Below are 17908 nucleotides of genomic sequence, written 5' to 3' on the forward strand. Positions count from 1 at the left end.
CTTAACATGAAATGAATACAGAGAGTTAATAACAAAAAAAAATTTCTAACATAAAATAAGTACAGAGAGTTAATGATAGAAAGACAATTAAATTTGCCAAACCAAAAAAAAATTTCTAACATAAAATAAGTACAGAGAGTTAATGATAGAAAGACAATTAAATTTGCCAAACCGATTCATAAAATCGGCAAAAAAATAGATTGAACCAAAATTTTTAGTCCACTAAATTAAAAAAAATGGCAAGCATGTTTCGCAAAAATCATAGGTTATAATTTAGGACAGAACATACTAACGCGATTATTTTAAGAAAAAAAATAAGAATTACAAAAATATATATACAAAAGTTAAAAATTAGAATTTTAAAATACATATCTTTTATTTTTTTGTGTATTTTTTTATTTATTGAAAATTGTTATTATTTTATTCTGTAATAATTTAATAACATTATGATGAACAATAATTCTATTAAGATTGAAAATTAAAAAATTGAAACAATGTGTTGTAATTAAATATTTTTAATTTGTTTTTGAATTATTATTAGATATTTATTTATTATTTTTATTAGACTAATTTTAATTAATTTTATAATTAAAAAAGAGTTAAGTGTGTTGGCGGCTAATCCACAAAATATATATATATATATATATATATAGAATAGACTAATATTTTAGACATATTTTATTTTGACGGAGCTAAATAAAACGTGTAGTCTATTTTATCATCCCTAATTCCCTATGGAAAATGACGGATGATCCCAAATCACTACCATTAACTGATTAACCACTCATTACCTAATCACGGATTCAATCTAATAAAACAACACAAATAATCCTCTAACAAATATTAAGCCAAATCTAAAACAACACAAATTTCTCTCACACATATCAATCAGTTTAATGAAAGTCACTACATAAGCGTTTTTGTTTGTCACATCAGTCGTATTTATTAATGAGTTGGGTATTTTGTTTTCCATAATAAAAAATAATTATAATAATTATGGATTCTTTTGGTTTAAGTAAATTAAAACGTATGTTGTTTATAAACGAAGAGAATATATATTTTATAAATAGAAAAAAATATCTTTTAAGAGATAATACTCAATTTGATTGTTGAATTTGTTTTTGAGTTTTAATTTAATTTTAAAATTTTAATTGTCTCTATTTAATTCTTAAATTATATGAACATGACTCATATTAATTTTGGGACAATCTGAGACACATAAATATTAATGGAGTAAGGACAAAAATAATCGAAAATCATATTGAAACATATAAAATGACGCTGTTTTGGTTGTAGCGTTTAAATAGTTCAAAAACAACGTTATATCATTTGTTTAGGAACAAAATTTTAATAAAAAATTACTTAAAATATTATTTTTGAACTATTTGAATATTACGGAATCATCACTCTAGTATTTGACTATTTACGTTACCGTTTAGTCAAAAACTAACAGGAATCATATTCAAAAAATTTAAAGAATAAATAAAGATAATAAAACTTCAAAAACTAAATTGAAACTTGTGTGTAAAATGAGTATTATCTCTGTCATTTAAATATATCGTTACATTTTCTCTAAAATTTGAAGATAATAACGTGATCTCAGGAATACAAAGTACAATAATATATATTTGAAAAAACTGGGTATCTCTGAGTTAGGGTGTCTGAAATTCCTATTTTGTTTTCCTTTTATCCATCGAAAGTGTCTAGGACCGAAAACTGAGGCTTGTATAGAGATCAGAGGGTAACACAAAAGCAGCGCTAAAAGACAAGGGCTTCGAGGAAGAGTAGGGTCTGGCTTAGTATTTATTGTCTCTTGTTTCTTCATAAGACATTCACACTTTCTTCAATTCTCTCTCTCCTACACATCCTTCATTAGGAAAGAGAGAAGCTAAGAAAGAAACAAAACAAAAGTAAACATTTAATGTACTTCAATTAGTAGTGTTCAATGAAGAGTGAAGACGAGCGCGTTCTCATAATCGTCAAAGCTTCACCAACTACAAGTATGTCAGCGTCGTCGTCATCTTCTTCTTCTTCTTGTTCTTCTTTCTCTCTAGCTAGCAGTGTTGAGCCTTTATCAACAGCTCTAAGCTTGAAGGCACCAATGGTTAGGCCTTATGTAAGATCCAGAATGCCTCGAATTTGTTGGACACCAGATCTCCACCGTTGCTTCCTGCATGCAATTCAAAGGCTTGGAGGAGTAGATAGTAAGCGCTCTCATCTTTATTATTATTTCTTTTTGGGTGAAAACTCAGATATCAACTTCACGTGAAGTTGACTTTACCTGAGTTTTCGTCTTCTTTTTGTAATCCTCTTTTGAGATAGATATCAAGACACGGCTCTGTACATACATGATGTCAACATTATTATTATTATTATTCCATTCTTCCTTTACTCTTAATTAATGAATTAATTAATTCCTTCTACTGATTTTCTGGTAACGAATTAAATTCATGTTAATTCTTGTTTTGAATGGACACTTATATTATACGCAGGGGCGACGCCAAAGATGGTTATGCAGCTAATGAATGTTAAGGGGGTTACCATATCTCATGTTAAAAGCCACCTACAGGTGGGTATCTATTCTCATATATCAACTATGCGTACACCAAAATCAGCCACCAAAATCAGTCACTAGTATAAAATACATATTAGAAATAAATTAAATCACACATATATTTATACACAAATATAGTAGTAGCTGATTTTGGTATACGAATATCATTTATTTGAATTTAGTTAGGCAACATGCATGAATAGTTAATTTGAAGTTAGAAGTAAATTGTATCTGTATGTATTGACAGATGTACAGGAGCGTGAAGCAGGAAGAGATGAAACAAGGTATATAAATCGCACTACTGTGGCATGCCATGAGTGAGTTAATTAATAAGCAAGCATGTATAGAGAGATCTCTAATTCAAGAAAATAACTAGCCGTATAGGGCATTAGACATATTGTTTGGTACAATTCAGGAAATTACATATATTTATCATAAGCAGAGGTATATATAGTGGCGTCACCATAACCGATAATTATTTTGATTCCCCTTTTCCGTCACCAAAGAAAATCAAACCTACGTTACGTAAAAAATATTCTATTCTTTCTTCAATTCTTCCACATCTTCCAAATTTAGTCCTGGTGCTAAATCAATTAATTATCTTAACTAATATATATACATGATTCAATTAATTAATTAACAGCCGAAAGGAAGAAGAAAATAACGGCATCACAAGAATTGCTGCTTTCTTCATTAAGGTGGAACGGTCAACAGAGTCTTCTGCAAGGGAGCTGTTGTGGAATTAGTCATTATACCGAAGAATTTGCTCGCACCAAACTCCAAGATCTTTGGTATTTCTAATTTTAGGAATATTTTTTAATTCACATCTGGCCCTAAAATTAAAAATAAAGTTGAACAATATGTTATGCAAACAGGAATGAGCAGCAGCAGCAAGAGTCTGAGAATTATGCAAAGCTAGGGAGTAATCAGTCGATTATAGTTTGTAAGGAGAATGATGAACAGAAGACTCACACTTACATCATTTTCCGAGATATTCTCACACCCCACACTGCCCAAGTAATAATCCCTCCTCCTCCTCAGTAGTTTTTCATCTACAATAATGATTTTGGAAGAAAATTCAGCTTTTTAAATAGTTTTCTTTTACATAACTCTTTCAAATTTTAAATGCATGCATAATGTCACAAAATAAAGAATATATATAATTATTCATGTATTTTTTTATTAATTTAAATTTAAAAAAATTATAATTTAGTATCAGAATTTTTATGATATAAAAATTTAGAATTTTATTATTATTTTCAAAAAAGATTTAGCATAAAATCAACAAAATATATAAAAAAATTTATGCAAAAAGTTCTAACAACTTTAAGAAAAGCTCTTGCGTAAAATATTGTGTTAGATATATAACCATTCATGTAATTATATACCTCTTTTTATCGATTTAAATTTTTAGAAAAAATAACTTATCTCAATATATATTTTCCATACATTATAATAAAAATAATTTTTAATAGCAAACTTTTAATAATAATAATATAATAACTATTATATATGTTATTTAATTTATATTTTTTTAGTAATAATATATTTACTATTATTACTATATATTATAATAATTATTATATATTTTTTATAATTATTAAAATTTTTTAATAATAAAACATAAAAAATTAATATATAATTACTGATGAATATATTAACGTTTATTTTTATCGTCTCTAAAAATAAAATAAGTAGCTAATTTTTTAGTAGTCACGTTATTTTTCATAAAAGGATAATACTTGTTTTTGATAGATAATAATAATGATTTATTTCTTACAATAAACAACTATTACCGTACTATTTACCCCGAAGAAGGTAAAAGTGTTTCTTTGTTCACTCTTTCCTTAAACCATCCTCTAAGGGCACAAAATGACCAAAGTCAACTCATTATTAATTAGACAAATCAACAACAAATATAAACTCAAATAGAAAAGAGAAAGTATAGGGAGCCAATGACCTAATGAAGGTTTAGAAAGTATTAGAGATATGATTATTAGTGTTACATTATCCTGTCAGGTTACGTTTTTGGGATGAGTGGTTTCAGGATATGGTATTAGAGTTTCAGATCCGGAAGGTCAAGAGTTCAAACTTTCGGATGGTTATTTTGGATAGTATAGGTGATGTTCATTTTATTCATAAATCAAAGATTTAGCCCATTGTACACATTGTACGCTTAGGCCATTGGCTCCCTAGCACTACTCAATAGAAAATTACTTCTACTAAAAAATTAACTTGTAAAACTCTGATTAATTCTCAAAGTTTAATAATAATTATTATGATTACTGCCTATAAGTTTGCTATAAATAAGATATACATATATTGAATATATATAAAATCATTGTTCGTTGATAGAGTTCCTTGTAAAAATATATGATTTGATGTTGTATATATAAAATATTTTTCAGGGGAACAATAAGGATGGTGGGGGTAGAAAGGTGTCATCATCAGAAGAGATTGGTACAAGTAGCAGATTCGAAGACAGAAGCGAGAAAGGAAAGAGAGTGAGAGTGTGTGATGAAGGAAAAAACAACATGGCGTCTCTGTCACAGATGATGAGTCCAGTTAGGAATGATATCTCCCTTGAGCTCAAGCTTTCTTTATCACATCATCATCATATGGCATAGGCCCCATGAGGGGCCACCCCAGAACAAATTAATATACTACCATAACATTATTAATGTTACCTTTCTGAATTCTCATCTGTTCCCCCTTCTGCTGCAACAACTAGAGTATATGCAGCACTATATACGCAGTAATGTGATGGACTTAATATATATTAATTAGTGTTTTATTAGTAATTAACTATATTTGCTGCTTCATTATTTCGTCTATTGGGATGTAATAGCTACGGTCAATTTGAACCAATTGCAAATGGGAAATGCTAGGTATACAAAAAAAAAATAACCGGAACTTTTTTTTATTTAGCATTCATTAATTGTCGCAACAATTAATAAAAGCTAAATAAAGAAAGTCATGGCTGTTTTTGGCTAATATTTTTTGGTTACCAAACATTTTTCTTGGAAATAGATGGTATAAGTTCCGAGAATTGGATATATCTTTAAATGCAAAAATAAAACATGAAACATTTGTGAAAAAATTGTTAGAGGAAAATTATATATTTTAATTTGATAAATACTATCCTACTCTCTCAAAATTGGATCACATGCAATTAACGTGGGACAACGGCAAAATTGAAGGCATAACGAACATACATAGCCAGTGGCTCCTGAATTCTGAGTGTTGTGCTATTTGTATATATATATATACATAGATAGGAGATTAGGAGTTGAAGAGCGAGCAAGCATCTGATTAGTGATTAATTAGTAGTTAATTGATGAGTATGGTAATCATGATTTCCAAGTTGCTTTTGGTAGCTTTTATTGCTACAATAACATCATGTACCACACTCTTGCAGGCTACTACTCATGGATCTCCCCACCAAAGGCCATATCGTTTCTTGCAGGCCTACGGTGGCGGATACGCCGGTGGTTCTGGTGCCGGAATGGGAGGCGCTGGAGGATTTGGAGGCGGTTCTGGTGGTGGTGGTGGTGGTGTCATCATAGGAGGTGGATATGGTAGCGGCAATGGAGGTGGAAATAATAATGGAGGCTATGGTGGTGGTGGCGGCGGCGGTGCTGGCTATGGTGGTGGCGGCGGTGGTGCTGGATATGGTGGTGGTGGTGGTGGATACGGTGGTGGAATAGGAGGGTTTGGTGGCGGATTAGGCAGTGGTTTTGGTGGGGGTATTGGTGGACACGTTGTCAATGGGCTGCGCCCATGACTTCGAAATTCCACGCTACATACAATTTCTTTCCTCCTTTTTTTTGTGGTTTTTTTTTTTTTCTCTTTCTTTTTTTCTTTTCTAATGTTTTATGATTACCATTTTCAAAGGACAAGAGATCCTCTAAAGTAATAATATTTATTGAACTGACAATATAAATTTTAGAGGATGTGGGATCCTTTTTAAAGAGATCTAAATTTATTTAGAATCTTTGATAATAAATGATGTAAGAACTAATGTTGTTGTTAACATTTAGAAATAAGTCCATGTTTTTATTATTATAATTAAATAATAAAAAATTCAACAAAATTATTAATTTTATTATTGTTGTATGTGCATTTTATTTTATTTAATTTGAATTTAATTTCTATTTAATTATTATAGTCAATGAAATAAAAATAGAAAAAATCAATAGTAATATAATGCTTAATTATCTGTATTTTATTCAATTTTTATTAGGACTATTGATACTTTAAAATTAAATTTTTTATTATTTTTATTGTTATATATTAATCTCAACAATGTTAATGAACCAAAGAAATAAATATTTAATAGTTAATTCATTAATCCACTTAAGAAACTCTTTGCCTTTAACGAAAAAAAAAACTAATACAATAAGAAAAAAGTATCCTATAAATGTGGTAAAAACTAGAAAAATGAAAAGAAATGTAAAAAATAGTTAAAATTTTGATGCAATCCCTTGGCTTGTTTACATACGGTGAAGAAATAGAATGAAAAAAAAAAAGTAAAATATAAAATGTAAATTTACGAAATATACCAAAATAGTCTTCAACTCTTCATGAATGTAAACATAAAATGGCCTTAACCCGTCTGCTTTAGAACACATTGGTACGCTCATCACTTACAAAAACTAACCAATCCCATAGTTATTGATAATTGCAAAATTTGAGCATCATCATTCATCATCAACCCCTTATGATAATTAATTAATTAGAGATTAGAGGACATTATTCTCATTATTCTTAAATCTTAACTCCACTTGCAATTGCTAAGGCGGTCTAATATCAAGATAAAAATGGAAGACTACTGGAACTTTCCTAACAACCTCATCTCCTTGCATTTCATGTGGCACTGACACCTTAGTTTGCATAAGTTGGAAAACTCACAAATTAATATATATTTCACCCAATTCTAATATTCGAAAATAGTGCACTATTTAGAAAGTGGTACATGAGATGAGGTCATGGTAAATTGGTAATTGAAAAAAAAAAACACACACACATACATATATATATATATATATATACACGATATTTTTTAATTTAACAGATAAAAAATTAATTATCACAAATTAAAATTTTATTTAAAAATTTATTATTAATCAATAAATTAATATATATATTATAAAATTTAAATTTTTTGACATTCACTTAAATAATGGATAAAATTAATTACTTGATCAATTCAAATTGATTGCACCACATATATTTAATTATTGTAATTAGAGAACATAAGATCGACTAATCAATTTTTTTTCAAATACTAACATATTTAATTTGTCTAAACATTTTCAACAGCATAAACTAATAATTTGAAAGTTTACTTAAAATAATCACAAAAAATAATGAAAATTGCGTTCGCATCAACAAGTTAATTATATCTTTTAATAGTTATGTTTTTCTCTCAAGTGTCTAGTCACATGTACAAATCTCATTACCGATTTATTATTTTATTATAAAAAATAAATAAATTTTTAATTTTTTAGCTAGTAGATATTTAAATTTTTAAAAATTTATAAATATATTAAAATTTTTGACTTTTTAAAATTTGGACATATTGATATTTGAGTCTAATTTATTTTATTTTAAAAATTTTCTTACGTTTGTATTTGTATATTAGTTAGATGAGTTCAACATAAATTATGTTTTAATTTTTTATTGGATATAAATAAAAAGATTGAAGTGTCTAAATTTTAATAAAATCAATAATTTAAATATACTTTTAAATTTTCAAAAAAATACCTATAAATCAAAAGATTAAAATTACTTATTTATCCTTTTTTCTTTTATTATTTACTACTCCCGTCTTGAGGTAGTTGAAAGAGTGAAACTGCACTTATACGGTGTGAAGGAGATATACATATGGAAACCTCACTATATTGAATTATGTCCTGGTATATATATTATTTCGGGTGAAAACATATATAAGTTTCATATTATAAAAGAGAAATAATAAATAATTAATATTTTTATATATTTATCTTATATTTAAGGTAATATTAATTTCTTTTTACACTAAAAATATTGAAAACAATACTTTTTTTGGGACAAAAAAAATTGAAAACAATACTAAATGACTAATGATAAACACTGTTGAAGGATAAAAGAAAGATCCAATTAAAATTTGTCATAAGTTGAGAATAGCTGTCAGATAAAACTAATCGATCAAATAAATTAATCACTTATTTTTTTTTTTAAAAATTAGTAACACCAATATGTATGCGTATATATACAAATATTTTTTCCCGCTGATTATCATATGGGTTTATATATATATCCTTACACCTGGAAGAAAATTTTATAAAATTGATCAGAAGCAGAAGTGGGAGTAGCTGGACGTTAATTTAATTCATTAAGATTTATCTATCATAAAAAAATTCAGAAGAATTTGATAAACAATATTCTCTTACCATTATAAGTAAGATCTTTGAAGGATCATTAACCTGAAACAGCTTTTAATAAAATCTGTAATTTAAAAATGTTACATATGCTGCTCCTAATTGATTATTTATTTTTTTTTTTTTTTTGGAGATTATAAAACTTGCCTTCGTTGTACATAATACATACTTTAGCTTTTTTAATTAAAATGCGTCAAATTTTAGAACACTAGAAAGCATGTGCATAAAACACAATGATCTTGAGACACATGATAAGAGCTATATACACTCCATATGCAGATACTTCAATCTGCTCTCCAAATAAACAATTAATCAGGTCTCTTGAAGTCTTTATTATTCTTTTAATTCTTTACCAGTAAATGTTTGACTTCTGTTTTGCTTTATTTCGGGAAGAAAATTATATAATGAGGTTTCCATAGTGCAGACGCCTAAAAATTATAACTGACAATACTTATGAATTGGTACATATTAAATTAAAGAAATTAAAATTAAAGTAACTATTATTGAAACGAAATTATTTTCTCTATAGTGTCTATATATATATATATTTTGTATCACATTGACTACAATACTGAAAATTTTATTGACAAAATTTAAAATAGCAACGATTCATCACATGCTTGATTAAAGTGGTATACAATAAATATTAGGAATAATAAGTACTTTTCTTTGTTTAATTCATGCAAAGATATATCAAAAGATTTGGTGCTTGTTGGTAGATTGCCACTATCGATCAAACCAACAAGCCAAGCTGTCTTAAACTTTTGGTGTCAATGATGAAATTGCAGTAGTGCTACAAGTGGGATTTGCTTGTAGTTCGTTAGGCACAATTTCAAGTGTTCAAGCTAAGCCATTGCAAAACCAAACAGAAAAGCCTTTCATTATTACACTTTTAACAATTTATTTATATGAATTCATGTTTAAAAAAAAAGAAATAAATTATAGAGTGTGAAAATTATCCGAAAATGCAACAATAATGGAAGAGAAGACAATAAAAAATATTGGTTTTTATTCATAAATCCTACTATAAAAATGCATGAAATTAAAACATATTCTCCTTTAAATTCATACAAGAATATGTAATGACGATTATAAATCAAATAATAAACTTGGCACTACAAAAAAGAAAGTTAAGCAGCCAAAACTCGAGAATTGATTGGTTACTGGTCACATGGCAATCACTTGGCCGATTTGGCATTCATTTTGCTTATAAGGCCAACTAATCGATGATTATTGTTATTAGAGATATAATTATTTATATTGTATTTTTTTTAATCGTTTAAGTTTTTGAAAAAGTGATATTATAATATAGTATCAAAATTTATTATAATTTTGTATCTAAAATATTAAAAAAAATAGCATAAGATAAATGAAAAAAAAGTTTAAATAAAATTAAATAAATTAAAAAAATTCTTATTTAATAAAATTAAGTAAATTAAAAAAAACTCTTAAAAAAATATTACAGGTATAATTTTTCATGTTTTTTTTATTAGTATAGACTATTAAAAAAATAGCATTATGATAATCATATTCAGTATTTTGCAATAATTAAAGATAAGGGGGAAGATTAGATTAGAAGCAGTTAATTACATTCTAGAATCAAAGGAATAAGCTAATTAGTGATTGACACATGCATATGTAGTGTCAATTATGTATGTATGTATCATTAAAGTACTAAATTAATTTGATTTAATATCTCTCGAAATAAGGGTATTATACCTACTCCACTACACATAATATGTAATATTATAGCGCGCTGTTTGCCCAGCAAGCTCGGGATAATTAGTATTAAAATGCAAGATATGAAGCTATATTGTTGGATTTGTATTAGAGTAGCGAGAAATTAATGATAATATATATAGGTGTGATATAATTCAGGTAAATTATTGTAATATTTGGTGTCGGCCATGGTTGACTAATTTAGAAACTTGCTGAAACTTTTCTAGTAGGCTTGGTAGTTGAATTCTGTCTAGTGAGTGAGACAGTGATCCACTTCACTTTTCAGACTCAATTATGAGGTTTAGGAGTTGCTTTAGCGAATGTCACATGCTATATAAAGAGGAGCAGAATGCAATGCAAGCAACAAAATCAAAAGCACTTGAATTATATATATTCTCTGCTTGTGAATTGTGAATGCAAATTAAGATTGCGAGAATCGAAGATGGGTGTTAATGATAAGTGTTTGTACTTGGGTTTGGTTCTTTTGAGCACGCTTTGTGCTTTGAGTGGCATTGGTCATGGGAGTTATGTGGATGGTGGCGGTTTTGCTGATCCCAGTCGGTGGAGGTATGGTGATGATGATAATAACTGTGCGTATAGAAGTTGGAGGGGGTGTGGGAGCTTCGTTGGAGGAGGAGGAGGAGGAGGAGGAGGAGGAGGAGGAGGAAGAGGAGGAGTTGACGGGAGTGGCGAAGGGTTTGGTCATGGGAGCGGTTTTGGTGCCGGGGGAGGCATTGGAAGTCTTGGTGGAGGAGGAGGAGGTGGTGGTGGCAGTGGAGGAGGTGGAGGTGGAGGGAGAGGGAGAGGTGAAGGTAGTGGTTTTGGAGTAGGTGGGGGAAATGGAGGAAGCAGTGGTGGGGGAGGAGGAGGAGGAGGTGGAGAAGGTGGTGGGAGTGGGAGTGGTGCTAACGGTGGACAAGGTCACGGCAGTGGATATGGTGCTGGTGGAGGAATGGGCGGCATTGGAGGAGGTGGAGGTGGTGGTGGAGGTGGAGGTGAGGGTGGAGGAGGTGGCAGCAATGGAGGGCAAGGTCAAGGAAGTGGTTTTGGTGCAGGTGCAGGCGGAGGGATAGGCGGCATGGGAGGAGGTGCAGGAGGAGGAGGTGGTGGTGGTGAAGGTGGTGGCAATGGAGGACAAGGTCACGGTAGTGGTTATGGTGCGGGTGCAGGTGCAGGAGTAACCAGCATGGGAGGAGGAGGAGGAGGAGGAGGAGGTGGCGGTGGTGGTGGTGAAGGAAGTGAGAATGGAGGGGAAGGTCATGGTAGCGGTTATGGTGCAGGGGCAGGCATGGGTGGTGAAGGTGGCGGTTATGGAGTTGGCGGGGGAAATGGTAATAATAACGGTAATGGGATGGGAATGGGTTTTGGAATGGGGATGGGGATGGGTTTTGGTTTTGGCATTGGAAGCAATCAAGTAGGTGTTACCAATCATGGCCCTTAATTGTTAAATTTTGTTATTTATCTCTTCACACATCACATATTGTAATAAATTACTATTTGTTATTCGGACTCTTAGGACTCTGCTGCTTCTTTTATCTAATTGCAATGAGGTACATGCTACTACTAATTACTAAACGCAATCTTATATATGCATTAACCTTCATCATGCATGCAGCTTTGTAGAACCAAAGTAGTCTGATTTGCTGCCTCGTGATTTCTGTTTATAGTTTTGGTGGGAATATGCTATATGCTGAAGCCCAAATTTTAACAAAAAATTAGAAGCCCCATCTGCTTTCTGAACTAACCCTCTGATCTCCCTCCAAAAACAGAAAACTTGTGTGCTCAACTGCAGACCCCCAAAAAACTTGTAAAGAAAACTGATGTCATGTCCACCTCATCTCTTTTTAAGCTTATCTTTCTACAAAATATAATCAGCCCAAAGTCACAAATTATAGATAGAACGAATTTGTTAAAAGGAAAGTTATGGTTGTCTATGTAAATAGGGATGGCAACACCATCCGAATTCATGGGTACCCACTCCATCCTTATTCGTTCGGGGCGAATTCTTGTGCGGGGTGGAGTGGGGCTGGGTTTAGATACTACCCGCCTCGATATATATATAATATATAATTTTAATATAGAGATAAGTACTTTTTTCGTCCCCAAGGTTTGGGATCAAAATCAATTTCGTCCCTAATCTTTTTTTGTTATTAAAATAATCCTCAACGTTACAAAACGTTATAAAATTGTCTTTTTCTATTTTTTTTGGACAAAATTACTCTTAACTATTAATAAAAATAATATTAAAAAATAAAATCTCACCCCACCCACACCCAACATCTCTTCGTCTCTCACCCCACCCCAAACCCACCCCTAATTTTCCTTCCTCCTACTCTCTAACTCTCCACCCCAAATTCCATCCCATCTATCATCATCATTAGTTCCCACATTTCATCTTCTTCTTTTCGTATCTTCTTTCTTCTTCTTCTTCTTCTCATTCACAACAACCCTTCATCTTCTTCTTCATCTTCTTCGTCTTCACTTCCATGCAGTGCAGAGAAGATTAAGCCCGTTCACTGTCGGAGCGGCCATGGCCTAGGATGCAAATCTTCTGGAAGAGCCAACCGGTGTCAGAGCCAGATCTGTGGGTTATGAAGACGGTGGCGGTGGGTCCCTTCTCCTCTGCTTCTTCGCTCCCTCCGATTCCTCCCTCCGCACATGCTTCTCTTGCTTCGTTTCCATCCATCACCTTCGAGCTCCATCACCCACAGCTGCGATAGTGCCTGCGACAGTGCCAGCACCAGCAGCAGTAGGAGAAAATTTTTTTATTTTTGTCACTTCCTTCCTCTTTTCGTTCTTCCTTTTTTTTATTTTTTTTATTTTTGAAGAACATAAAAAATTTCTATTATTTCTAATTTTGATCTGAAGTTGTAGCTGATGATGATTGTTGAATTGTTAAATCTAAAATTTTTGTTGATTTATTTTATGGTTGTTGTTGAATTGGTTGAAAATGCTGAATTTGTTGTTGCTGTTGTTTTTGTTTTTGTGGTTGTGGTTGTTGTTGCTGAATTGGCTGAAGGGGGAGGGTGTTTTGTTTAAGTTTGAGAAGAAGAATTGGGGTTTAAGAAATGGGGAGTTCGAAGAGGAGTATGAGGAAGGGATGGGAAGGGAACAGGGAACACGGGAGTTCGAAGAGGTAGGGGGAGGGGTCGGGGGCGGGTGGGGATGGGGTAGGGGAGTTTTTGTTTTTTGTTATTATTTTTTAATATTATCTTTATTATTTGTTAAGGGTAATTTGGTCAAAAAAATAAAATTGATGTAGAGAAGGATGATTTTATAATGTTTTGTAACGTTGAGGATGATTTTAATAACAAAAAAAAGATTAGGGACGAAAAAAGTACTTATCCCTTTTAATATATAATATGTGTAATATATATAAAATAATTGATAATATTGTATCATATTTAAAATTTTATTTTAATTTATGTTATGTATGTAATGATGGTTATATAAATTTTAAAATTTTATTTTATTTATTAGATTTTAATAATGATAAGGGCAGATAGGGGCCGAGTGGATACTCACAGAAGCGAATTAGGGTTCAGCTTTTTACTACTCCGGATAGGAGCGAAACGAATTTTATGCAGGTTATTATAGGACGGGGCGGGGTCGGATAGAACAAAAACTCGTCCCTACCCGCCTCGTTGCCACCCCTATATGTAAAAGACAAAATCACAATATGGACATGATCACAAATTCACCATCTTCATCATGTCAATAAAATAGTTGCTGCCTTGATGCACCTCCATATGATTTGAAGTATCTTTCCAAATTCCAATTGGCTTCTTGAATAACAAACATTTTTTTGGCTCAAGAATTTCAATATGGAATAGAACGTGGTGTTTTGGATGGAAATGGAGGAGCATTGTGTATTACCTCTGGGTGGACGTGTCAGGTGCAAGGTCAACATGCAGGGGGCGTGTTACTTGCTACATGTGGGAACGTGAAGAGATGTGGCAGCATGTGGTTGAACGGAGCAAGAATCACGTGGGGGGCGTGATGACATGGCAGAAGGCGATTGGCTTGCTTGGCTAGCACGTGGGGTGCGTGCTGAGTCATCACGTGGGGGGGGGGCTTGATGACGTGGCAGAACGTGATTGGCTAGCTTGAATCAGCACGCGGGGGCGTGCTGACACGTGGCAAGGCGTGATTGACTGAGGCAACCAGCACGTGGGGGGCGTGGTGAGTGCTCCCCTCTATATAAGACGGTGTTCGGGTCCATTTTCATTTTGAGTAAGAGTGTGTGAGTGTTCTTTGAGTGTGTTTGTAGTGTAATAGAGGGTACCCCAAACTTGGTGGTGTATCGCGACAGTGAGATAATACGTAATACTCATGAGGGAGTGAGGTTTGTGTGCCAGAATCTGTTTTCGTTTGTGGTTCCGTGCACCATGACGTTAATGGAGCTTCAGAACGATCTCTGTCAAAGCATGGAGAACGGTACGTTAAAGAGAGTGAGTAGAATTCTGTACCAAAATCTGGTTGCAGTTTTTGGTGGTCTAATACAGTTTGATACCATGCCAATCACTGACGAAGTGACTATGCAGAATATGTTTCAAATTCACCGGCAGACTCAGATGCGAAAGCCACAGATTGAGCTGTATGTTGAGTTTGCAACTGTAGAGGCGGAAGGGATCCAAAATGATTTAGAGGTGGAGGATGATAGAGCTGCAGTGTACGAGGAAATGAATAGTGACAGCGAATAGGACTTCGAAGCGACTTATGAAGCCGACAACGAAGACGAGGATTGTGATGTGGGAGTTGAGACAGCAGCGGAGAATGTAGTGGTTCATCCCTCTATTAGTCAACCAATGAACGTGCCACCTTTTATGCGTGAGTTGGATCTCGACGCCATGCATGCACTGGAGTTTCTAGAATATTCAAACATAGGTACGTGATGACTGAATAATACGTTTTTGTTAATCTATACTTTGGATTGATTAATAAACGATGATTTCTACTTTCTATAGGCATTGCTGATCCTGAAGACGGAGAGTTCCGGATTGGAATGGAATACAGTTCTAGAAAGTCGGTCGTGGCAGCAATTAGAAGTTACATTATCGCTAGAGGAGTTGACTACGACGTGTATGAGTCTGAGCCACAAACATTCTATGCAAAGTGCAAGATGTATGGGCGTGGATGCGATTGGCTTATCCGAGCCAGCTTGATATGGAAAAAAGGTTGTTAGGAGATATGCAGATACAACGGTAGGCACACGTGCACAATGGGAGTGATTTCACAAGATCTTTCCAAGTTGGACTCGGATACAATTGCTGAGGCTATAAGGCCATTGGTCGAGACTGACCCGTCCATCAAGGTGAAATCTATAATAGCAGAAGTCCAGTCAAGGTTCAACTATACCATCAGTTACCGAAAGGCTTTGTTGGCAAAGCAGAAGTCCATAGCGAAAGTTTTCGGTGGTTGGGAGGAGAGTTTCCATGCATTGCCATGGTGGCTCTCGGTTATGGTTCAAAAGATGCCTGGGTCAGTTGTCCAAATAGAAACACGCCCAATGTACAACTGTAATGAGGAGGCGCAAGGGGTAAAAATACTTCATCGCGTATTTTGGAGTTTCAATCCATGCATTAAGGCATTTAGGCATTGCAAGCCCCTAGTTCAGGTTGACGGCACACACCTATATGGAAAGTACAAAGGTACACTTCTGGTCGCTGTTGCATAAGATGGGAATCAAAACATTGTGCCTATCGCTTTTGCCTTGGTGGAAGGGGAGACAGCTGATGCGTGGCACTTCTTTCTCAGGAATCTGCGAATGCATGTTGTCAGAAAAGACGGTGTGGGAATGATCTCAGACCGGCATGAGTCCATTCGGGAAACAGTAAATTGTTCCGGAGGTGACTGGTAACCTACAAGAGTATGGTGGATGTTTTGTATAAGGCACATCGGCAGCAACTTCCTACGAGCATTCAAAGTCCCTCACTTGCAAAAGCTTGTGGTCAACATTGGGTATTCAAGAACGGTGGAAGAGTATAACATCAACTATAAGAGGTTGGAAGAGCGAGGCGAGGCATATGCCAGGTGGTGCGACGCCATTGGACTTAGACATTGGGTATTGGCATTCGACGAGGGACATCGATGGGGCCATAAGACAACGAACCTTGTCGAGTGCATTAACTCAGTGTTGAAGGGTGCCTGTAATCTACCTGTGTTGGCACTAGTCCGAGCAACATATTATCGGTTAAATGAACTTTTTACGCGGAAGAGTGCCGAGACTCACGAACGCAAGCGTGCTGGATTTACTTATTCCGTATTTGCACAACAGCGGATAGAGGCAAATATGCAACAGGCTGGGAATATAGTTGTGCACCGTTTTGACAAACGGAATGAGGTATTTGAGGTGCGTGAAATGACTAGCGGAAAGATGTCAGTCGTTGATCTTGCACGACGGACGTGTGACTATGAGCACTTTCAGGTGGAACGACTACCATGTCACCATGTTAAGAGGGCCATCCATCTCCTTTGTATCATATCGTGATGCACGACATAGTGCTCTGTAAAGATGTGCGAAACATGCTGACCCCCAACTATAAGTATGGATCCGCTCGAAATCGCGAAGCAACGGTAAATACTTCATGTAGGCGTATGCGGTCGACTTATCTGCGAATAGGGTCGACCCTAACATACAGAAAATCTGACATCTGACGTATCTCCTTATGGACTTTTCAGTGTCCAACGACTCCGCGTCTCTGATACATCGAACCCAACCAAGCTTTATATAGGATTTCGAATTATGACTGAGTATTGGTTCACGTTCGAATATTGCCATGCTCTGGCTCTAAACGAAGTCGCTACTACTATCAGTCCATCCACTCATAGGTTCTTCATCAATGGGTAGGCCAAATATACGAGCGACATCTTCCAATATCACTGTAACCTCACCCACCGGCAATACAAAAGTGTGAGTCTCCGGTCTCCACCTTTCAACCAGAGCAGCTAATAAGGGGTGAAATCCTCTTATCACCCCAATCCTAGATACATGATAGAATCCTGTTGCGCGTAAGTAGTTTTTGACCATCGGATTTCACGTCTGTGGCAGATCTAGTTTACGCACCAACAAATTCCTATTAAGCAGTATCAACAAAAATATATTTGTTAGATTAGTTACAAATATTCATTTATTAATATACAAATATCAGCATATTTAGTTATAAAATGTATGTATTCATTTAATAATATTTACATATTTATTTATTTTAAT

At 33.7% G+C, this 17908-nt stretch overlaps 1 protein-coding gene across 1 annotated transcript; it reads left to right on the forward strand.

Annotated features, from left to right (window-relative positions):
• The first annotated feature begins 1655 nt into the window (after positions 1–1655).
• LOC112740240 (uncharacterized) lies at positions 1656–5317 on the forward strand. Its single transcript, XM_025789023.3, has 6 exons — positions 1656–2204; positions 2493–2569; positions 2802–2838; positions 3198–3345; positions 3430–3571; positions 4963–5317. The coding sequence occupies exons 1-6, from the start codon at positions 1946–1948 to the stop codon at positions 5179–5181; spliced, it is 882 nt and encodes a 293-aa protein (XP_025644808.1). The 5' UTR covers positions 1656–1945; the 3' UTR covers positions 5182–5317.
• The last annotated feature ends 12591 nt before the right edge of the window (positions 5318–17908 follow it).

This window comes from Arachis hypogaea, chromosome 14 (genome assembly GCF_003086295.3).
Source record: "Arachis hypogaea cultivar Tifrunner chromosome 14, arahy.Tifrunner.gnm2.J5K5, whole genome shotgun sequence".
Taxonomy (NCBI): domain Eukaryota; kingdom Viridiplantae; phylum Streptophyta; class Magnoliopsida; order Fabales; family Fabaceae; genus Arachis; species Arachis hypogaea.

Bases quoted from the DNA above. Each gene is read 5' to 3' on its own strand.
- LOC112740240 (XM_025789023.3), top strand. From the start codon at position 1,946: ATGAAGAGTGAAGACGAGCGCGTTCTCATAATCGTCAAAGCTTCACCA. The intron at 2,570-2,801 runs GTGGGTATCTAT...ATGTATTGACAG, and splicing joins ATGTTAAAAGCCACCTACAG to ATGTACAGGAGCGTGAAGCA. The intron at 3,572-4,962 runs GTAATAATCCCT...AATATTTTTCAG, and splicing joins TCACACCCCACACTGCCCAA to GGGAACAATAAGGATGGTGG.